Genomic DNA, 21,880 nt, shown 5'->3' with positions numbered 1-21,880 from the left:
TGATCCTACATAAGGTGATCTGTTTGCTGCCCTTTCTGGGTTCATGTGTTCTACCCCCCCTCACCCCCCAGCCCCTCACCAACTCCCCCTCCCCCTCAAAAAAAAAACCACACAGTCACTACATAACCTGACTCTTAGTATTGTCATTTTAATGGTTTTTGTGAGTGGTAGCTGCTAGGTGAGAAGGGGAGGAGAGCCTACCCCCTCTCCCAGCAGCTCTAGCTGTCCTCTTTCCATTGTACCTGGGCCACAAAGGTTCTGATCTCCATGGGCTGCAGTGTGACTGAGGCAGGGTCCAGGATGGGCGGAGTGGGATGGGCGATGGGACCTGGGATGAGCAGGAAAGAAGTAATGAGTTTGGGATGCCCCATTGGGCACCTTCCTCCAAGCCTGCCACCCCCAAGGCCTTTCCAATCCCCTTCTATTTCTAGCTGCTCCTCTCAGCCTCAAACTGACCCCAGAGATGACAAGAACCATCTCAATCCTGGGTGCACTAGTCTGTAGGACCTATGGGGGTGGGGGGGGGGGGTAATTAGTGATTGATCACATTAGTGATTGACCTAGGCACTGTCCCTTAGCATTTTAACTCAAGGCTAGCACTCCACCACTTGAGCTACCAACCCACTTCTGGTTTTTTGCTGGTAATTAGAAAAAAAAAAAAAAAAGTCTCATGGACTTTCCTGCCCTGGCTGGCTTTGAACTTTGATCCTCAGATCTCAGCCCCCTGTGTAGCTAGGATTACAGGCATGTGCCACCCAACATCTGGCTTTGCAGGGCCCATTTCTGATCCTTAAACCCCTAGCCTGGATCTGCTAGGTCCCCACCAGTATCTGGAGTCCACTTGAGCCTGGAAGCGCTGGCCAGGGGCTGGTTAGCCGCCAGGGTAGTTTCCTGCAGGTGGATGATGGTAAAGGCAGAGAACAGGTTCTGCAGGGAGTAGATGGGCACAGTTTTCACCCCTGCTCCTCTCTCTGGCCCCATTCCCATCTCTGCCCCCACCTCCACCCTCCTCACCTGCAAGTCTAAGGTCACAGGGGAGCTCAGGTTGCGACAGGAGTCCTCTCCCTGGGCAAACTGGTGCTCCAAACGTAGTAGCACCATCTCTGGGCCCCAGCGGGCCAGTGTGAGCAGGTGCACGTTGGGTGGCAACTCCCGGTGCAGTCCTGAGTACTGCAAGAGGGAGGGATATGTCAGGGGCGTGGCTACACCGAAGCGTGGCTACACCATGGGTGTGGCTACACCAGGGGCGTGGTCATGTATGGAGCGGCTGCGTCTGGGACTGAGGCTCTGCGCAGAGGGCGGTGCTCAGTGGCACTCAGAAGTATGGATTGACAGGTAGGAGGTGGGAAGCTTCAATGAGCGGGGATTTGGCCAAAGATGGCCTAGTCTTAACCAAGGCTGGGCCAAGAACCCACCTAAAGGAACAAGGGGGTCTATGAAGGGAAGGAATGAGCCACACTCAGAAAACATTGAGATAAGCCCCCAGCACCAGGTACAAGTCCAGTACAAGTAAGAGGAAGTCTGAAGGAGCTGGGGATGGCCAAGGGACAGGGCAAGGAGTCACAGCCAAGGCCAGGTGAAGAGGTGACAGGTGAGACTAAAGCTTATTTGAGGAACTGGGCTTAGTGGTAGAGTGCTTGCCTAACTTGCATGAAGCCCTGGGTTTGATTCCTCAGTAACATATAAGCAGAGAAAAGAAAGAAAAAAAAAAACTGGAAGTAGCACTGTGGCTCAAGTGGTAGAGCACTACCCTTGAGCACAGACTCCGGGACAGTGCCCAGGCCCTGAATTCAAGCCCAAGCACTGGAGGGAAAAAAATATATTTGGGGCAGGGCTGAGGTGGCTACCAGATCTAAGTGGATTGACAATGAGCTGACACTGGGTGAGGTCTGCCCAAAAAGAGGAGCTGAAACAAAGGGACAGGTCTGGTACAAGAGCCAGGGCTGAGACAAGGGGGCAGGGCAACCCAGGGTCTCCCCAGTGCTTGTTGGAAGTGCCAGACGGGTTCCAACTTCATTCTAGTTCTCCACCCACCCTGCCTGCCTTCACCTGTGTCTGTGGGATGGCCTCAGGGTGGTAGGCGGTGACATGACCGGAGGACAGCACTATTTGGGGGGCCAGGACCACCTTCTCAGCCAGAAGCCGATGCCCAGCAGCTGCATCGTGGACCCTGTCCAGAAGTACAAGATGGCGTCCTCGAACCAACTGTCCACTTCCCATCTCCAGAAGCGGCTCCCCCACTCCACGAGCATCATCTTCCAGCAGCCTTCGGTGCACCTGAGCAGAAAGTGGCCAGGACAAGGTGAGCATCCCGAGGTTATCTCAGAGCCAGAAACAAGTAAAGGCTTATGGAATTTTCAAGAGAAATAATAGAGGAAAGAAGGTGGTATAGTACTATCGGCCCATAATCCCAACACTCAGGAGTCTGAGGCAAGAGGATCTTCGGCCCTATCTAGATCAGCCTAGGCCACAGAATGAGACCCTGTCTCAAAGAAACAAGCAAACAAGATCCATGGTTTGAAGCAGTCTGGGCATAAAAATTTGAGAAACACTCATCTCCAATTAGTCAACAAAAAGCCACTAGTGGATGGGTGGTTTAAGTGGCAGAGCAGTGGCCTTGAGGGAAAATACCACGCAAAAATACAAGGTCCAGAGTTCAAATAACAATACTGACATGAAAACAAAGTACACCAAGATTCAGCAGGAGGACAATGCAGGGACAGAGCCTGTCTTGAATGGCATCAGCCCACTCACCATGAGCTCCAGCGAGCCATCCCGCAGGCTGCTGCCCCCCTGGGAGCGGTCGGTGAGCACTGTCAGCTGTATGTTCCCATCCTGGAGGAGGGGGAAGTGAAGGACAAGGGAAAATGAAGGTCCTGAGAGTCTGCTCTAGTATTAGGGAAATGCTGAGAATACAGGGACACATGCACGTGCACACGCGCGCACACACACACACACACACACACAATGCAGAGGGATCAAATGAGGAACCGGTACCATGATGTAAATTCGGCTGTTGACAGGATAATAGTTTCCAGCCACTGGCTCTGTCTGGTTCAGTTTCCAAGTAGGTCGATAATTCCGCCTGGGTGGGGGTGACTTGGTCAAATATGGCATCCTCCATTTCTCTCCTTCCCTCCTACCCTCCCTCCTTCATATGATAAGCAAATTCCCACACCTCCTTGGAGGCCCAACACCCCACCCTCAACCACCCACCCCATGGTGTCCCCAGTCTCCCTACCTCCTCTCCAGGATCTCCCGGCCATTGCTGTCAGTGTAGAACCGGCCCTTTGTTTTCAGAGGTGTGTCAAAACGGCTGATGACCTCCTTCCCCCAGCCATCGCTGTATCCAAAAGGATGGCAAGGTTGCAAGCCTCCTATGACCCTTGTTTGCCCACCCCAGTCCCTGGGCCACTCACTGCTTGGGGATTGGTCCCACTGTCCACTCCAACTCCAGGTAACGCTGTCCTGGGTATAGACGAATCACCTGGGAACACCAGGCTGAAAAGTTCTGGTGTATCTCCTGCACTAAGGCCGTCTACAGAAACCAGACAGACATCATCAGCCTACACTGAGCTCAGGGGAGCCCTGCAAAGGCTCCCCACCCAGTTCTAAGAACCCCAAAGGCCTATGTCAGAAGTCATGCTACTAACCAGCCACCCCACTTCCCACCAAAGTCAATTATGGCTTTTTTTTTCTGGGGGTGGGGCGCATATGTAGTGTTTGGAATAGAACCCAAGGCCACACAAATGGTAGCTAAGAGTTGTGCCAAGAATTGTGGAGATACAGCCCTAGGCCCAAGATCTCAACTCCTACCAACCTGGCTGAACTGTTTAAGCAGCTACACTTGGGTCTCCCCCATTCACCCTAATTTCCAAAATTACATCTAATCCTGACACCAACAGATGTTGGGGACAACTATTTATTTTATTTTTTTAATTTATTATTGTGCCAGTCTTGGAGCTTGAACCCAGGGCCTAAGTGCTGTCCCTGAGCTTTTTTAATCAAGGCTAGTTCTCTACCACTTGAGCCACAGGTCTGCTTCCAGCTTTCTGCTGGTTAATTGGAAATAGGAGTCTCACAGACAGACTTTCCTGCTATGGCTGACTGTGAACTGCAATTCTGAGATCTCAGCTTTCTGAAGCTAGGATTACAGGTGTGAAGCACTAGCACTTGGCTTTATTGTGTGTGTGTGTGTGTGAGAGAGAGAGAGAGAGAGAGGGAGAGAGAGAGAGCTGGGACTTGAACTCAGAGCATTGCATTCTCACTTGGCTTGTCTTCTCAAGGATGATGCTTTACCACTTGGACCATAGCTCTACTTCTGGCTCTTTGCTGATTAATTGGAAGTTAAAAATCTAAGCGGGCTGGGGATATAGCCTAGTGGCAAGAGTGCCTGCCTCGGATACACGAGGCCCTAGGTTCGATTCCCCAGCACCACATATACAGAAAATGGCCAGAAGCGGCGCTGTGGCTCAAGTGGCAGAGTGCTGGCCTTGAGCGGGAAGAAGCCAGGGACAGTGCTCAGGCCCTGAGTCCAAGGCCCAGGACTGGCCAAAAAAAAAAAAAAAAAAAATCTAAGGGACGGGGCTGGGGATATGGCCTAGTGGCTGGAGTGCCTGCCTCGTATTCATGAGGCCCTGGGTTCAATTCCCCAGCACCACATATACAGAAAATGGCCAGAAGTGGCGCTGTGGCTCAAGTGGCAGAGTGCTAGCCTTGAGCAAAAAGAAGCCAGGGACAGTGCTCAGGCCCTGAGTTCAAGCCTCAGGACTGGCCAAAAAAAAAAATCTAAAGGACTTTTCTTCCCAGACTAGATTCATGCTGCAATCCTCAGATCTCAGCCTCCTGAGTAGCTAGGATTACAGGTGTGAGGCACCAGGGCCTGGCCAGAGTGGCCTCTTACACATGCAGCTATGAATACTGGCCTTATAGAAGACCCCAGGGCCTTACCCCCTTATCTAAAGGAAATGTGAACACACTCCTCCAGTCTCACCTTGCCTTTGGCACATCACACTTCCAGGTTCCACTACCCCCACCCCCACCCCACTCCAAATGTCCACTCATCCCCCCTGGTCCCAGACCTTCACCAGGCGCGTCCGGGCCCAACGGCTCACAGGCAGCGGTCTGTCTTCATTGGGTCTGAAAATGTAAGCACCAGATGCCTGATTGCTCTCCAGGTCACCTATACTGGCATTGTACCTGGAGCCAGAGCAGGAAAGAGTCAGATAAGGGGCCTCCGCTCTGTGAGAACCCTTCCACCACCCCCTGACTCTGGCCCAGCAGTCCTCCCTCACCAAAAAAATCCTTGATCCACAGGAAGCAGGAGTTTCTTGTCTATATTCTCAATCTTCATCAATAACCCTGTGTCAGGGTTGAAGGTAGCCCGGATGTACTGAGTGTGGAGAAGTGGACAGTTGGAAACGTCCATTATATGAACCAATGGCAAATCCAACCAACCTTCACATTTATCCTCAATCTAGTCATAGCTCTCCAGGACTAATAGGCGGGGGCCCCTGCAGGTCCCCACTTCTTTGTTCATTTGAACCCCACATTGGGTTCATCCCACTGCAGCCATGTCACACCTATGACATGCTAAGTCCAATCATCTGCTCCAAGCCAGGACCAACTTGAGCATCACAGAGGAGCTGCCTACTAGGACCCTGAAGATTTTTAGGGGCCCCTGGAAGTATTTTCACTTCATTTTGGAATCCAAAGGAAACAAGGATGGGATTATAGCTCAGTCATAGAGTGTTACCTAGCACATGTGAGGCCTTGGGTTTGATCACTAGCACACACACACACACACACACACACACACACACACACACACGGCCTGTAACCCTAGCAACCTGTGAGGCTGAGAGCAGGAGGATCTCAGTTCTAGGCCAGCCTGGGAAGAAATGTTTGAAAGATACCTTATCAACCCAGCGCCAGGCACAAGGGGCATCTGTCATCCTAAGCTAGAGAGGATGCTGACACTGGAAGGATCATGAGGCCAGACTAGCCTGGACAGAAGAGTCCATGAGACTCCATCTCCATGGAGGGAGCTGGGCATGGTGGCACACACCTATCAAGCAAGCACAACAGGAAGTCTACAGTAGGACCCAGGCCTAGGTGAGACCCTATCTCAAAAATAACCAGTGAAGGGCTAGTAGAGAGTTCAGCCTAGCACAGCCCCAAATTCAAACTCTAGTAGAACTGACCTGAGGATCCAGGTTCAAAGCAAGCCAGGGCAAGAAAGTCCTGTGAGACTCTCATCTCCAATTAACCACCAAAAAGCCAGAAGTAGAGCTGTGTTTTAGGTGATAAGAGCACCAGCCTTGAGTGAAAAAGTGAAGGGACAGAACGCAGGCCCTGAGTTCGAGCCCTAAAACCAGCACACATACACATACACACACACACACACACACACACACCAAAAAACAAAAAGAGACAGAATCTAAAGAAACTTGAATAGAGTAACAAGGAGCATATTACAAGATGACTGACTATACTTGTCTTCACAACATCACAAAATATAATTTGTATGGAAGGCACAAAGGTAAAAATGCTAAGGCATATGACAGAATCTTGTTTTTGTTTTTGGGTGCTGGGAATGGAATCCATGGCCTCACATATTCTAAGTGTTCTACTGAGCCATGCTCCCTACTTCTGAGTTATGCCCCCTACTTCTGAGCCACACCCCTAAGCCTCCACTGCCCCCTCTTCTGTTATGGCATACTTCCTATTGCCCAGTCACACCCCCAGCCCTAAATCTCTCACCTTAAATGTCACTTAACTGGGAAGGCCTCCCCGGATCTCCCTTCCCTAAACTTACAACCCCCCAGCCTGCCATCAGCTCTGCCGCACCTATCAAACATCACTGATAGCCACACTGGATCCTCGCAATAGTCCCAGGAAACACACTGAGGCTCAGATGAAGGTCACTCAGCCAATCACTCAAGGACACACACAAATCAAGGGCAGGGAATAGAGTTCCAGAAGGCCCTCACCTCATTTTCGATGACCAAGACCTGGGCTTGAGATTTCTGGGGTATGAAAGCCTTTGTGCGGGCCTGGGGGTTCCGGCTGGACACACGGGCTACTGAGTAGATGCTGAAGCCCAACGCAGGCACCCGGGCTGAAAACAGGAGCTCTGAGTGGTCCTCCTCCTCATACAAGCTGGGAAGGACCACCACCTCGAGTGAGAGAGGAGGAAACAAAATCAAGCTGTGCCAATACCTGCAGAACCCTTAACAGGGGGAGGAGGGCAAGGAGTGGATGGGAAGAAATCTAGGTGTCATGATAGGAAGGGTCAGATTTCAAGAGAAGCAGGCTAGGGATGTAGCTCAGTGGTACAGCACTTGCCTGGCATGCATAAGGCTTGGGTTCATTCCCAACATGGAGAAGCAGATATAAAGGAGGAAGAAAGAGAGAAGAAGGAAAAAAGAGGAGGAGGTGGTGGTAGAAAAGGAAGACTCTCTAGGGGTGGGAGCCTATAGGGAGGGTATAGAGATGAGGACTTGGGGAGAAGTCAATAAGAAAGGAAAGTTACCCCTGAGGTAGGGATTTAGAGGTCCAAGGGAGAGGACCTTCAGGAGTCAAAGACAATTTCCCGTGAAGAAGACATAGCTGTTCACACCTGTAATCCCCAACATGTTGGAGACTAAAGCAGGAGGATTAGAAGTTCTGGGCCAACCTTAGCTATATAATAAGACTGGTCAGAAAAAGTAATTCAAAAATGAAAAAGAGGGTTGGGAATATGGCCTAGTGGCAAGAGTGCTCGCCTCATATACATGAAGCCCTGGGTTTGATTCCTCAGCACCACATATATAGAAAACGGCCAGAAGGGGCTGGGGATATGGCCTAGTGGCAAGAGTGCTTGCCTCCTATACATGAGGCCCTGGGTTCAATTCCCCAGCACCACATATACAGAAAATGGCCAGAAGTGGCGCTGTGGCTCAGGTGGCAGAGTGCTAGCCTTGAGCAAAACGAAGCCAGGGACAGTGCTCAGGCCCTGAGTCCAAGCCCCAGGACTGGCCAAAAAAAAAAAGAAAACGGCCAGAAGTGGCACTGTGACTCAAGTGGCAGAGTGCTAGCCTTGAGCAAAAAGAAGCCAAGGACAGTGTTCAGGCTCTGAGTTCAAGGCCTAGGACTGGAAAAAAAAAATGAGAGAAGGGAGGTAGGCAGGAAGGAATGAAGGAAGGAAGGAACTAGTTGCTACATTGGCCTCAACCTTACAATCCTCCTGCCTCAGCCTCCTAAGTGCAGTGATTACAAGCATAACACAACCAGCTCTGGAAGTGGGGAGGGGATATTTAAAAGGTGAGCTACTCTCTGGAGGAAGATAGTCTAAAGATGGGGGTGGGGATGGTATCTATCTCTGTTGAGATAGATAGAAGAAGAGAGATTCAAGGTAGTGGTAGAGGTCTCCGTAAGAAGCAGGGGAGGTATGCCCAAGGGGAGGTCCCAAGGGTCCAAATATTCACTGAGCAGGCTTACTGCACTGGGCACAGTCTTGCCATTGGGATCGTTGACGATAAAAACACCTTCACTGATGGGCAGCCGAACCATATGGTCCACCTTCCTCCCCAGGGGGTTATATATGATGACCTGAAACTGCAGGGGAGGTTGGGAGAGGGCATGGGTCATATTAGATCCTCTTCAAACCCTCCTAGCAGGGGGTACAACGTCCATCAGCAGTGGCAGAGAAGCCAGCCCCCTCTTGCATTGTTGGCCTTTCTCTATTGCAGATTCACTGCCCCTAAAAGATGGTCTTCCAAATGTGTGTGTGTGTGTGTGTGTGTGTGTGTGTGTGTGTGTGTGTGTGCATGCATCTGTACTCCCAGCTACTCAAAAGGCTGAGAGCCAGGGATCCAGGTTTGAAACCAAACCAGGAAAGAAAATGCTTTGAGGGCTGGGGATATGGCCTAGTGGCAAGCGTGCTTGCCTCGTATACATGAGGCCCTGGGTTCAATTCCCCAGCACCACATATACAGAAAATGGCCAGAAGTGGAGCTGTGGCTCAAGTGGCAGAGTGCTAGCCTTGAGCAAAAAGAAGCCAGGGACAGTGCTCAGGCCCTGAGTCCAAGCAACAGGACTGGCAAAAAAAAAAAGAAAGAAAATGCTTTGAGACTCATCTCCAATTCACCATCCAAAACATAGCTAGAAGCAGAGCTATGATTAAAGAGGTTGAGAGCCAGCCTTAAGCAGAAAAAGCCAAATGAGAGCATGAGGCCCAGAGTTCAAGCCCCAGTACCCAAACACAAAAACAAAACTAGGGGCTGGGAATGTGGTTTGGTGGTAGAGTGTTTGACTAGCATGCATGAAGCCCTGGGTTTGATTCCTCAGCACCACATATATAGAAAAAGCCATAAGTGGTGCTGTGGCTCAAGGGTATAGTGCTAGCCTTGAGCAAAAGAAGCCCAGGCCCTGAGTTCAAGCCCCAGGACTGGCCTAAATAAATAAGTAAATAAATAAATTATACAACTGTCCCATCTTGAACACTCCAGGCCCAGCTCCCCTCTGCCCTGCCTGAGGTCTTCCAGGCTTTACTCCCGGGATCCCCGCTCCTCCGGACTCACGTGCGACGTCTTCTGGGTGAGGGGACAGATGCTGACGTTGAGGCTCCGGCAGAACGAGAAGACCCCCTTGGAGCCGCTGAGCCGGGACAGCGCATTGCTCAGGAGAACCTGGGAGAAGCACCACGCCCAGCACACACCTGGGTCTCCGCCCCCTCCCTGAAGCCCCGCCCCACCACCCGGGCTCCTTAGGCTAACTGCCACACCCCTACAGCCCCTCTAAGCTCCACCCACTCGCGTAGACCGCGTCCCATTCCCTCACCACTTATCTCCATGATCCCTCCCCAGAGGCCTCGCTCTGTCACTCAAAAGCCCCGCCCTACAAGGCCTCCCAGGCAGTAAACCCGGTCCATACTGGCTACACCACTTAGAAACGACTTTCTGAGGCCCCGCCCCTACAGGCCTCCGAAGTCCCACCCACCACCCTAGGTCACGCCCATCCGTGCATTTGTTGGGGTTGGCCACGCCTCCTTCCGGTCTCCGCCCCTCATACCTCACACGGCCCCCAGCCGGCCGCCAGCTGCCGCGCGTAGTCGTCGGTCACGTGCTGCTTCGCGGTGCCGCTGACCGCGTCGTGGTGCTGGAGCACCGCCATCGCCTCCTCTGCCAGCAGGAAGTTGGGTAGGGTGAGGTCCCGGCCGGACTCTCCGGTGTGGGAGGAGGGCAGGGTTCGTAGGGATTTTGGGGAAGGTCCCGAGGGGGCGGCGGAGGGACTAGGTCCACCTGCGGCCTGCCCAACACCTACGGAGGGGCGCGCTGCTTCCCTCGCCGTAAGGTCCGACGTTGGCCGCCGGGCCTGCCAGGGCCTCCAGCTGATTGCACACCTGGGAAGCAGTGGGCAGGCATGCTGGGCGCGGCCCCGCCGGTCCCCACCGCCGCCCCCACCCCCGCCCTGCCGGCCCCCGGGCCCTCCCACCTGTAGGAAGTTGTAGCTGAGCCGCTCATAGCGTTTGAGAGCCGGCCTGCTGGTAAAATAGCCGGTCCAGAACATGTGGGGGCCATCCGCATAGGGAAAGAAGTCATCCTTCTTCACTGACCTGCACAACCAGGGGCACTGAGCACAGGATATGACCCACGGGGGCATGCCAACACACACACGCCTGCTTTCCAGCCTCCCCCCCCCCCCAAAAAAAAAGATAAAAACAAATACCAGGTGAGATTGGCCTTGTTCAGCTCCCAGAGGTAACAAGCAGGAGTGGAGTAGAGAACATGGACGCGGCTCCCTTTCACCTGCTGCTGCGGGGAGACGGATGTGAATCTTTGTGGGGGGGGAGGCATATGTATACGGCCCTGTCGCCAGGAATGTGCTCGCTAAATTCACATTTTGGGTGCGAACCAAAGATCAGATGTGAAAGTGAACGTAGACCTGGAACCAAATATTACTATCTTTAAAGGATTCCAGAGATGATCCTGAAATTAGTACTGGGGCTTGGACTCATGACCTGGGCACTCACCCTAAGCTTTTTCCCTCAAGGATGGGCTCTACCATTGGCTCCACTTTCGGCATTTGCTGGTTCTTTGGGAGCTGAGAGTCTCATGGGCTTTCCTGCACAACCTGGCTTTTAACTGGGATTCTCAGATCTAAGCGTCGAGTAGCTAGGATCACAGGTGAGAACCACCCCTGCTGGCTCAAGTACAGCTGTTTTTCTTTCTTTTTTGGAGTGATGCTGGGTCTAGAACCCAGGGCCTTGAGCATGCTAAGCACACTATCACTCAGCTACCTCTGTGACATGAATTTTATAATGAATGAAGGCTTGTTTATGTATTTTTCTTTCTGGCAGTCCTGGTTTTGCTTGCATTATTGAGCCATACTCTCAATCATTTTTATTTCAGTTTATTTTTCAGATTGGATCTTGTACTTTTTGCCTGGTAGGCACAACAATTTTCCTAAAATCTTCCAACCTCTATTTCTCCCATAACTGAGGTTACAGGTATGAACTACCATGCCCCACCTAGGGTCTCACATTCAACTGCAGGAGGTAAAGAAGCAAGGTAACCCCCATGCTCATGTGCCCAATGTACATGATGTACATTGTGCTCAAGAAACATTTGTGTGTGGGGCTGGGGATATGGCCTAGTGGCAAGAGTGCTTGCCTCGTATACTTAAGGCCCTGGGTTCGATTCCTCAGCACCACATATACAGAAAATGGCCAGAAGTGGCGCTGTGGCTCAAGTGGCAGAGTGCTAGCCTTGAGCAAAAAAGAAGCCAGGGACAGTGCTCAGGCCCTGAGTTCACGGCCTAGGACTGGCCAAAAAAAAAAAAAGAAACATTTGTGTGAAGATTGGGGCTGGGAATGTGGTTTAGTGGTAGAGTGCTTGCCTAGCATGCATGAAGCCCTGAGTTCAATTCCTCAGTACCTCATAAGCAGAAAAAGTCAGATGGGGCACTGGCTCAAGTGGTAGAGTACTAGCCTTAAGCAAAAGAAATCTCAGGGACAGGGTCCAGGCCCTGAGTTCAAGTCCCAGGACTGGCAAAAAAAAATGTGTGAAGGAATTCCTTTAATTGTATACACACATTTATACAAATACAAACACACATACACAGTTATTACTAAGCACCTTTTTTAGCAGTACTGGGGCTTGGACTTAAGTGGTGCTTTACTACTTGAGCCATAATCCCAGCCTTCTCCTTCAGTATCCTTGAAAGATTATGTCTAAGACTTCTCCCTAAGTTACCATAACCCTAAAATGTTCAAGTTCCTTGCATAAAATCACTTCCCCTCAACTGGGTGCCAGTGGCTTAGGCCTGTAATTCTAGCTACTCAGGAGTATGAGATCTGAGGATCCTGGTTCAAAGCCTGCCTGGGCAGGCAAGTCCATGAGACTGACTTCAAGTACCAGAACCAGCCAAAACAAAGAATTCTGCCCTTCCTACCATGTCTACTGCACCCACAGACCAAGAAGCACTGGGGCCATTCACTCACACGCTGAACCTCCAAATCTGCAAACCAAAGCCACCCTTTTCTCTTTAAAACTTAGCAACTTGCAAAGTTATAGGGATAGCAAGGTGATTCACACACATGTGTACACAGGTACCACAGGAAGGGTACACTCACCTGCTCGTTGACCAGCCGGATGAGCTTGTCCAGGTTCTTGAACCACAAGTTGGCATTCTCATATTGGAAGTCTGAGCCCATGGTCATCACAGTGTGCTGGGTGCGGTAATACTGGCCCTGGAGGCCAGAAGGGAATCCTCAAACCAGAGTATCCTTGGACCTCCTATGTCTAGCTGACTCTCTAGATGATCAAAAATATATAGGGGAATGGAGCCTGTTGATAAATGCCTGTATTCCCAGCTACTTGGGAGGCATAGGTAGGAGGGTCATGGATTTAGGCAAAACCATGGGCAGAAGCATGAGACCTAGACTAGGAATATGGCCTAGTGGCAAGAGTGCTTGCCTCGTATACATGAAGCCCCAGGTTCGATTCCTCAGCACCACATATATAGAAAACAGCCAGAAGTGGCGCTGTGGCTCAAGTGGCAGAGTGCTAGCCTTGAGCAAAAAGAAGCCAGGGACAGTGCTCAGGCCCTGAGTTCAAGGCCCAGGATTGGCCAAAAAAAATAAAAAAGCATGAGACCCTGTCTGGGGGATAAAGGAGGAACTAAAGGACTGGGAATATGACTCAAGTGGTACAGGGCTTACCCAAGTGTGAGGCCCTGAGTTCAGTTCCTAGTACCACCAAAAGAAATATATATGTGACACAGAGCGTCATAGGAACATAGTTAAAATAGCCAGTGGCCTGAGCACTGGTGGGTCACCCCTATAACCTAAGCTACTCAGGAAGCTGAGATCTGAGAATCAGTGAGAAGCCAGCCCAGGTAGAAAAGTCCCTGTGAGCCGCTTATCTCCAATAAACTACTCAAAAACCAGAAGTGAGGGCTGGGAATGTGGCTCAGTAGTAGAGTGCTTGCCTAGCATGCATGAAGCCCTGGGTTCGATTCCTCAGTGCCAAATAAACAGAAAAAAATGGAAGTGACGCTGTGGCTCAAGTGTTAGAGTGCTAGCCTTGAGCAAAAAGAAACCAGGAACAGCACTCTCAGGCCTGAGTTCAAGCCCCAGGACTGGCAAAAAAAGAAGTGGCACTGTGGCTCAAAGTGGCAGAGCACTATCCGTGAGCAAAAGAGCTCGGGGACAGCACTCAGGCCCTCAATTCAAGCCCCACAAATGGGGGGGAAAAATTAGCCAGTAGTGTTCAAGTAGGTCTCATGGACCCAAAACACAGCTAAGGCCACTAAGTCATTGTGCTGTATTTGGTGGTTGTTTTGGTGGACAGGGGATGTTTTATTTTTTGTCGGTCTTGAACTCTGAGCTTGGGCAATGTCCCTCTTGAGCCACAGCACCACTTCCAGTTTTCTGGTGGTTAACTGGAGATAAGAATCTCAAGGACTTTCCTGTCCAAGCTGGCTTTGAATTGGGATCCTTAGATCTCAGCCTCCTGAGTAGCTAGGATTACAGGTGTGAGTCACCAGTGCCCAGCTGTTTTGGGTGGGCTTTTTATATGTGTTTGTGTGCCAGTACTGGGGCCTGAACTCAAGGCTGGATGCTCTACCACTTGAGCCACAGCTCCACTTCTGGCTCATGGTCTTTTCCTGCCTAGACTGGCTTTGAAACATGATCCTCAGATCTCAGCCTCCTGAGTAGCTAGGATTATTACAGATATGAGCCCCCATCACCCAACTTGTTTTTAATTTTGTCTTTTTTTTTTCTTAATAGCAGAGGAGGGATAGAACTCAAGACCCCATGCCCCACCAGTCCACTCCCACTTGAACCACACACCTCTTTCTTGCGGGGGGGCGGGGGGGGGGAATCTTAAAACTTGGACTCAGGGCCTGAGTATTGTACCTGACTCCTTTTTGCTCAAGGCTAGCACTCTACCACTTGAGCCAGAGTGCCACTTCTGGCACTTTCTATGTATGTGGTGCTGAGGAATTGAACCCAAGGTTTCATGCATGCTAGGCAAGCACTCTACCACTGAGCCACATTCCCAGCCCCCTTTTTTGCTTTTAGCTTGTTTTTCAGATAGGGCCTTAGAATTTTGCCCTGGCTAGCCTTGAACCTTGATTTTCCTATCTCTGCTTCTCAAGTAGCTGAGATTATAGGCATGTACCACCATGTCCACCTGCCATGCTGTTTTACACATGCTTCTACAAATCTGAGGTGGCCATGTGGTGATAGTGAGTAGAATGGTAACATTTAGTCTCCCTCCTCTTAGCCCTTGGGCTGTGGAAAGGCCTCAGTGTATGCTCTACAATAGCCCCAAAGTCCTAGATGCAGGAATTACCTGTTCATTAGCCAGTTGTAGGAAATAACCAACCAGATTCTTGGCATTGTACTCCGGGCTTTGGGGGTCTTCCACCAAGGGCTCGTCCACACATAACATATCCCAGCACAGATGGTTCGGTGGGTTGTACATGTTGGGAAGCACACCTATAAGCCCACAGTAGGTTCAGGGGAGGGAGGTGCTCAATACCCCACTCCTACCCTGGGATCAAAGCCTTCCATGCCCACCCAGGATTGGGGGAAGCCTGGTGCAAAAAGATAACGGAGGCTCATGTGCACAAGTCATTTGAAGGTTTTTTTCTTTTGGTGATTCTGAGGATTGAACCCACAGCCTCGAGCTTGCCAGCCTCGAGCTCTACCACTGATTCACACCGCTAGCCACTTTTGCATTGCTTCCTTTAGAGGGAAGATTTCAGTTTATCCCCTGGCTGGCCTGGGCTGCCATCCTCCTACTTGTTGTGCCCCTTCATGTCCTTGGGGATGACAGGCAAGTGTCACTGTGCTCAGCCATCAGTAGAGATGGGGACCACCAGTCTTCTATCTCAAACATCCCATTCTCCTCCTGGGCCAAGTAAAGAGTAGTCTTGAGGCTCAGCACCTGGCTTAATTATTAACAATCTGAGGACAGTATTCACTGATGATTAAATCAAGCCGGGGATCCTCCATTGCTTGGGAACCCTGTGATTGCCCTGTCCCCACCCGAGCCCCTCACCAGTGAAGAGGTCAGCAGTGGGTGGCTTCAAGCTGGTGCTGGCCCTCCACAGCTGCTCCATCTCCTGCGCCTCCTTCCGCACCTCTTTATCTTGATAATCAAGCCGACCAAAGAAGAAGCCATCAAAGCCCATCTGGGAGTGGGATGCCAGGGGACAGGATGAATTAATACGTGTTCAGCCTCAAGCCACCAAGTTCCCTTTAGGAAGGGTGGGTGTGAGCACAAAAACTAGGTACTGAAACTAAGGGCTTTCAGTTTGGGGGTTTTGTTCCTTCTGTGGGATTTTGTGAGGGCAGGGTTATTGCTTTTGCAGTATTGAGGTTTGGATTCAGGGCCTTGCACTTGCCAGGCAGACACTCTACCACTTGAGCCATGCCACCAGGCCTTTTTTCACTTCAGTCATTTTTGGGTAAGAGTCTTTCACATTTTGTTCTTGTCAGCTTCAAACTACCTTTGCCTCTCTCTTAGCCAAGATTTTAGGTGTGAAACACTGTACCTACTTTATTTGTTGAGATGGGTTTCAGTAATGTTTGCCCTGGCAGGCTTAGAACTGCAAGCCTCCCAACTAGCTAGAATTAAAGGCATGAGAAAAGCCTAGTCCTCATTTTGCTTTCTTGAGATTGGATCCGGCTATGTAGTCTGAACTGGCCTCAAATTCATGATCCTCATCAGTCTTAAAAGTTCTAGGACTACCTTCCCTGGCAAGGTGTCTGGGCTTGGGAATGGCCGGAAGGCTCTATGGGGTAGCTGAGAGGAAGCAGGTCCAAGCTATACCCACCCCTGCCTCTTCAGTCAAAGGAAAGGAGACCAGGCACTGGGGGCTCACACTGTAATCCTACCTACTCAAGAGGCTGAAATCTGATGATCCAGGTTTGAAGCCAGCCCCAGGCAGGAAAGTTCCAAAGAGACTCATATCTCCAATTACCCACTCAAAAACCCAAAGAAGAGCTATAGCTCAAAGTAGTAGATGGATAGCCTTGAGCAAAAGAGCTCAGGGACCGTGTCCAGACCCTGAGTTCAAGCCCCACAACCACCAAGGAAAAAAAAGCTGAAAGGAGGCTTTCCTCCTCCAACGTGAGCCTGGCACATGGATGGGTCAGGGGGATAGGAAATGAAGCTGGTTTTAAGATGGGGTGTGGCTGGGAATGTGGTTTAGTGGTAGAGTGCTTGCTTAGCATACATGAAACCGTGGGTTCAACTTCTCAGTACCACATACACAGAGAAAGCCAGAAATGGTGTTGGGTCTCAAGTGAGAGAGTGCTAGCCTTGAGCAAAAGGAGCTCAGGTACAGTGCCAGGCCCTGAGTTCAAGCCTCAGGACTGGCAAAAAAAGAAAGAAAAGAGGATAGAGTTGTTTTTTTAGAGGTACTGGAGTTTGAACTGCTGGAATTTGAACCCTGCTCATTGGGCACTCTACTGCTTCAGCCAAGTCCCCAGCCCATTACATTAGTCTTAAAAGAAACTGGATCTCCACTTGCCATGTGGCTTGAGGTAGAACTGGGATCCTAGCAAGTGGAGTGTGAACAGACTCTGGCACAGCCTGGTGAGGGAAAAGGAAAAGCAGGGCAAGGAAAAGAACTGGACCCAGGAGAAATACATTTCACCCGTGGGGCGGAGTCTCAGAAGGCCAGGGTATGATTGGAGAAGTTGCAGGGGAAGGGCAGGGCCTGGCAGGCCGAGGGAGGAGCCAGTGCAAGCCAGGGGTGGGGCAAAGAGAGGTCAGGATTGTACCTGAGCAAACAACGAGGCCTGTTCCCGGGAGTGGCCGAAGGGGTCGATGTGCCAGGCCACACGGGGACGTCCATCACTGCCGAACGTGTCCTCTAGAAAGCGCAGCCCGAGGGTCATCTGGTCCACGATGGCGCCATAGTGGGTGGCCGCCTCGTCATTCATCACCCAGCCGCCATTGGCAAACTCCAGGCGTCCTGAGCAAAGAGGCACGTGGGTCTGGGCAGCGACGCCAAAGTGAGCAGAACCCCTAGAAAGGGGAGAAGGGACGCTCCCGCTGGCAAGTGGGGGGGCCCTAGGACTGGGACACACAGTTGTGGAAATACAGAGACAGTTTGGGCACACACTGCTAAGACCTCAGAAGCCAAAGGCAGCTGAGCTTCTTCCTCTTTTCATTTCCTTGGGGCACACTCACCCTGGCGCACCAGGTCCCGCACGATTTCCTGTGTTGCATTTGTCTGCTGGTGCCACCAGCGAGAGAAGAAGGCCATCTCCACATAGATGAAGCGACGGGAGGGCTCTGCCATCAGGGCAGAGATGACTGAGTCGAGGATGTACTGCACGCCTGCATGCTGGATGTCATTCCGGACTATGGACATATGGGATCCGACAGTCGGGGTCAATGGAACTAAATTGGGGAAGAGCCCTTGGTACAAGAGCCCAACCTACCCATTGCCATCACTGCGAGGCCCAAGTCCCAGCAGGGATGAGGAGGGCACCACCACTACTCACTGCCATAGAAGTACTGGTCCACTGTCTTGAGCCAGCCCACGTCATCATGTGTGTGGGCCAGGAGGTGAACATTCAACATGTCTGGCTTCACCAGGGGACATGTCTGCACAGGGACCCCCAAAGAAACACATGTCTGTCAGTGAACCCAGCTTTGAGAGGTGGGCTACAGTGTGACAAGCAAAAAGCCTGAGGTCCAAAATGACTGACTTAGAGAGGCTGTGCGCTCACCCCAACTACATGGAGATGAGGCCAGGCCCTCCCAGAGAGGACACAACCTCACAAGACAAGCTCTTTCCACACCCTGAGATGATTGCAATAATAATTGGGGTTTTGTTGTTTTCCATGTTGGTACTAGGGCTTAAACTTTTGGGCCTGGTGCTCTCATTTGCCTTTTCCACTTAAGGCTGATGCTCTACCACTTGAGCCATAGCTCCACTTCGGCTTTTTGGTGGTTAATTGAAAACAAGGACTTTCCTATCTAGACTGGTTTAGAACCAAGTCCTCAGACCACTAGCCTCCCAAGTAGCTAGGTTTACAGGCAGGAGCCACCAGCCTGGCTGGTTTCATTTTCAGACTAAAGATACAAAGGCTGATTTTTGCACAAACAAGCAGTCAGAAAGTGGAGGAGCCAAGCTGCAACTCCGGGCAGGTGGAGGTGGACGATGACCGAGGTGAGACGACCTGCGGGCTTACTGAAATCTGGCCAATAAGGCCAGGCTGTGCTACAGGTTTTCCCGGTGGTGCCAAGGGAAGTAGGACCTTGAGGGACACCAAGTTCCCCAAACAGATCGCAGACATGAGTAACCCCAAGCACGCAGGATAGAAACCCAGAGCCCTGCTCTGTACCAGGCGCTCGGCTATGGCCCCCAAGCCACACGGCTGGGTGCGTGCAAAGCCCCACGCGACGCCCCTCTCGGACTCCCCGGCCAGGTCGCTCGGTGACGCCCCGTCCGCACGCGGCCCACACTGTCACCTCGGCCGCCCTTGCCCGGCACCCGCAGGTCACACCCACCCGCACGGCAGACCCAACTCGGGGCTCCATCCTGGTCCTCCACGTTTCCGCCCGCGGGCCCAGCTCACCTGGTAGCCCGCGGCTCGAGTGCCAGGCGCCGCCAGCAACAACACTAAGAGGAAGGAGAGCGGCGAGGGCCGGGCGCGGGAGCCCGGCCACGGTCCCGCCACGCTCCGGCAGCCGCCAGCGGCCATCCTGGAAGCCGGCGCCTGGGAGCCCTTGGTTCCGCCGCCTCCGCCTCCGAGGGGCTCCCCGACCCTGGTAAATCCGGAAGAACGCTCCGCCCCCAATCCCGGGTCGGCCAATCGGCATCGGGGGCGGGCCCTCTGGTGGGCGTGGCGAAGCCGTAGCCGGGGCTACAGCCCGCCGCCCTAGCCAGTTTAAAAATGTGCTGCTTGAGCTTCAAAAACCGCTCTCCAGGTGCGGTTTGGGCCTGAGGCGCCTTTAGTACGTGGCTGGACCAGGGGATATAGAGTACCTTTGTCGCCGCTGGAGCCAAGTCAGCTTTTCCAACGGATGAATAATTCCTACCAAGCGGAATACGGGGAACATGTATGTGGGATGGGAACCTGGGTATCCCACCCTGCCACCTTCAGGGATGGAGTCCTGGAGGGGTCAAGGGTGGCTAGAAACCGGGGTTGTTGAGAGTCCTGTTCTGTCTCGTGGAGATTGGGACGCTGGGTATACCTTGCCGGAGGCAAGAGGCATCCAGGCTGGTTAGGAAGCACTCCAGGATCCTATAGACAGGTGAAGGGCATGGACTAGCAAGGTGGGACCCTGAGTCGTTCATGCCTTTCTAATTCCTATCAGTACATCCAGTTAACAGAGATTATTCGACTAGTAAACTGTAGGGCTGGGGTCGTGAGGTCTGTAGTAGAGTACCTACCTAACACAGTATGGGGGTGGGAGAAGACACACACACACACACAAAGCCCAAATCCCTTAGATAGACAGGGCCATTAGCTGCCCGATGGTAGGGTCACTGTACTGTTTCTGGTGACTGACTTCAGGCTCAACCTTATGAAAGAAGGAAGTGAACCACCAAAGGCTCAGCCTAGGACCCCTCCATGCAGGCCTAAGTGAAAGAACTGGAGCATTCTGATGAACAGAAGAGAGAGAGATCACAACAGGATAGCCAGAGTGAAAAACTTTATTATCAACCACTTTATACAAGAAAACAAAATACACTCTGAAATATGAAGTGTCTCCCCCACAGCAAGTTGGGTAGGAAAGGGTAAGCCTAAGGCTTTTCCCTCTATAATGGAGCAGAAGTGGGACCCCAGGGGAACAGGTTCCCTCCCTCCAGCGGGGGGGCCTTGAGCCCACCTAGGGCAGCAGCTGAGAGCAAGAGATGGAGGCAGCTGAAGACTATGCCAGAAGGTGGATAAAGGGAGTCCACAATGTGACCCCTTGGGGCTGACATCACCAGGGGGGTGTCATGGGCTGAGGGTTCTGTAGATAGGACATCACGACAGCAGAGATAGAGAGCCTGGGACAGGAAAGAGGTGTCAGTCAGTTCTGGGTGATAGGCCTGGGTTCCCCCTCCCCTTACTGAGGACCCCTTCCCTCTTGTCCAAGCCTTACATAAAGCTACTCATCATCTGCTTAGTGTCCTCCGAGCTCCGAGAATTGGCAAAGCTGATGAAAGAGCAGTAGACAGCAACCCAAGCACACCACTTCAGCTAAGGAAAGATGGATGGGCAGGCCAGGTGGGTTAGAGGCAGGCCACCAGTCACATCCCCGGGAGCCACTTCCTGTCCACTGATTGATTCTTCTTTGTATAGCTGGTATAGCTCAGACCTTGCTCTCATTCATCCAAGCAGTCCCTCAGGTCTCATCCCCATTTGTGGATTTCTTTCGTGTGTGTGTGCATGCCAGTCCTGGAGCATGAACTCACAGCCTTAGCACTGTCCCTGGACTTTTTTGTTCAAGGCTGGCATGGCACTCTAACACTGGAGCCATAGCTCTACTTCTGGCTTTATTTTTTTTTTCTGGTACTCTAACAGAGGTAAGAGTCTCACTGACTTTCGTGCCTGGGCTGGCTTCGAACCTCGATCCTCAAATCTCAGCCCTTGGAGCTGGATTACAGGCGTGAGCCTCAGGCGTCTGGCTCAAGTACAGGTTTATACCTCGGTGGCAGGCTTCCCAGAGGTGCTAACTGAAGGTAGGGACTCGCAGGATTCAGTTCCCGATTCTAGACAGATGAGACCACACAAGTACTTGGCTGAACCTCAATTCCCACTTCTCCTAAAACTGGGACTTTCCTCGTCGGGCTTCATCCCGCCCCCAGACAATCGCAGGCCCCAGCACCTCAACACTCGGCTTCATTCCGAGCCCACCCCACGCCTCATTCTGAGGCGGAGCCACAAGGCACTCTCAGGCGGCTCCCACCTTAAGCATGAGGCCGCACATGCTGAAGATCATGCCCAACAGGTTCATGTAATCCGGCGTCGGGTCGTCCAAGGCTGGATTACTCTCGCTCGGCGGGGGCTTGTACCTGGGGCAGGTTCAAAGGTCACCAGCGTAAGAGTCCTGCCCCCTGGATGGACAAACCCTTCATTCGGCCCCGACCCACACCCACGATCCCAAGCCCCGTTGCCATGACGCTGGAGTCCTCACCTGAGCACTTTATTGGGCCTCCGTGGGTCCGACATGTTGTTGGTGGACATTGCCAGACTGCAACCCGGTCACGCCTCTTCCGCTGCGAGAGTGGCAGCTTCCGGCGCGAGAGTGGGGAGTGGCTTTTAAAGTAACACCCGGAGCCCTCACGCTTCCGTTCCCGATAGCAGGCGCCAGGACTATTCCCCTAGCCAGAGGACGAAGAATGACAAGAGGCCAAGAATGGCCCTTGAAGA

At 52.0% G+C, this 21,880-nt stretch overlaps 2 protein-coding genes across 4 annotated transcripts; both read right to left on the bottom strand.

Moving 5' to 3' along the window:
• Nucleotides 1-132: 132 nt before the first annotated feature.
• Nucleotides 133-19,288, bottom strand: Man2b1 (mannosidase alpha class 2B member 1). Of its 2 annotated transcripts, none has more exons than XM_048342433.1 (24): nucleotides 19,094-19,288; nucleotides 18,014-18,116; nucleotides 17,697-17,870; nucleotides 17,285-17,478; nucleotides 15,555-15,687; nucleotides 14,844-14,989; nucleotides 12,617-12,733; nucleotides 10,711-10,796; nucleotides 10,477-10,597; nucleotides 10,306-10,384; nucleotides 10,054-10,163; nucleotides 9,564-9,671; nucleotides 8,482-8,598; nucleotides 6,993-7,178; nucleotides 5,295-5,392; nucleotides 5,082-5,199; nucleotides 3,420-3,538; nucleotides 3,242-3,343; nucleotides 2,998-3,085; nucleotides 2,755-2,835; nucleotides 2,050-2,277; nucleotides 1,015-1,170; nucleotides 825-927; nucleotides 133-328 (listed from the first exon to the last, which is right to left on the bottom strand). In XM_048342433.1, exons 1-24 carry the CDS (start codon nucleotides 19,217-19,219, stop codon nucleotides 219-221), a joined length of 3,003 nt encoding a protein of 1,000 aa, XP_048198390.1. In that variant the 5' UTR covers nucleotides 19,220-19,288; the 3' UTR covers nucleotides 133-218. The 2 variants fall into 2 exon arrangements, with proteins under 2 accessions (XP_048198390.1, XP_048198391.1); XM_048342434.1 differs by having other exon boundaries at nucleotides 10,711-10,793.
• An 869-nt stretch (nucleotides 19,289-20,157) lies between these two features.
• Wdr83os (WD repeat domain 83 opposite strand) lies at nucleotides 20,158-21,813 on the bottom strand. Of its 2 annotated transcripts, XM_048342454.1 has the most exons (4): nucleotides 21,645-21,805; nucleotides 21,417-21,522; nucleotides 20,610-20,707; nucleotides 20,309-20,514 (listed from the first exon to the last, which is right to left on the bottom strand). In XM_048342454.1, exons 1-4 carry the CDS (start codon nucleotides 21,692-21,694, stop codon nucleotides 20,448-20,450), a joined length of 321 nt encoding a protein of 106 aa, XP_048198411.1. In that variant the 5' UTR covers nucleotides 21,695-21,805; the 3' UTR covers nucleotides 20,309-20,447. The 2 variants fall into 2 exon arrangements, with proteins under 2 accessions (XP_048198410.1, XP_048198411.1); XM_048342453.1 differs by lacking the exon at nucleotides 20,610-20,707 and having other exon boundaries at nucleotides 20,158-20,514; nucleotides 21,645-21,813.
• Between the last annotated feature and the right edge of the window lie 67 nt (nucleotides 21,814-21,880).

Source organism: Perognathus longimembris, chromosome 3 (genome assembly GCF_023159225.1).
Source record: "Perognathus longimembris pacificus isolate PPM17 chromosome 3, ASM2315922v1, whole genome shotgun sequence".
Classification (NCBI taxonomy): Eukaryota; Metazoa; Chordata; class Mammalia; order Rodentia; family Heteromyidae; genus Perognathus; species Perognathus longimembris.
The sequence above is the reverse complement of the archived record's forward strand: the minus strand, read 5'-3'. Positions and strand labels throughout refer to the sequence as shown.

Bases quoted from the DNA above. Each gene is read 5' to 3' on its own strand.
- Man2b1 (XM_048342433.1), bottom strand. From the start codon at position 19,219: ATGGCCGCTGGCGGCTGCCGGAGCGTGGCGGGACCGTGGCCGGGCTCC. The intron at 14,990-15,554 runs GTGAGGGGCTCG...GTGGGCTTATAG, and splicing joins CACTGCTGACCTCTTCACTG to GTGTGCTTCCCAACATGTAC. The intron at 928-1,014 runs GTGAGGAGGGTG...TACTCCCTGCAG, and splicing joins CTGTGACCTTAGACTTGCAG to AACCTGTTCTCTGCCTTTAC.
- Wdr83os (XM_048342453.1), bottom strand. From the start codon at position 21,694: ATGTCCACCAACAACATGTCGGACCCACGGAGGCCCAATAAAGTGCTC. The intron at 21,523-21,644 runs GTGAGGACTCCA...AACCTGCCCCAG, and splicing joins AGGCCCAATAAAGTGCTCAG to GTACAAGCCCCCGCCGAGCG. The intron at 20,515-21,416 runs GTGGGAGCCGCC...TTCCTGTCCCAG, and splicing joins TGTGCGGCCTCATGCTTAAG to GCTCTCTATCTCTGCTGTCG.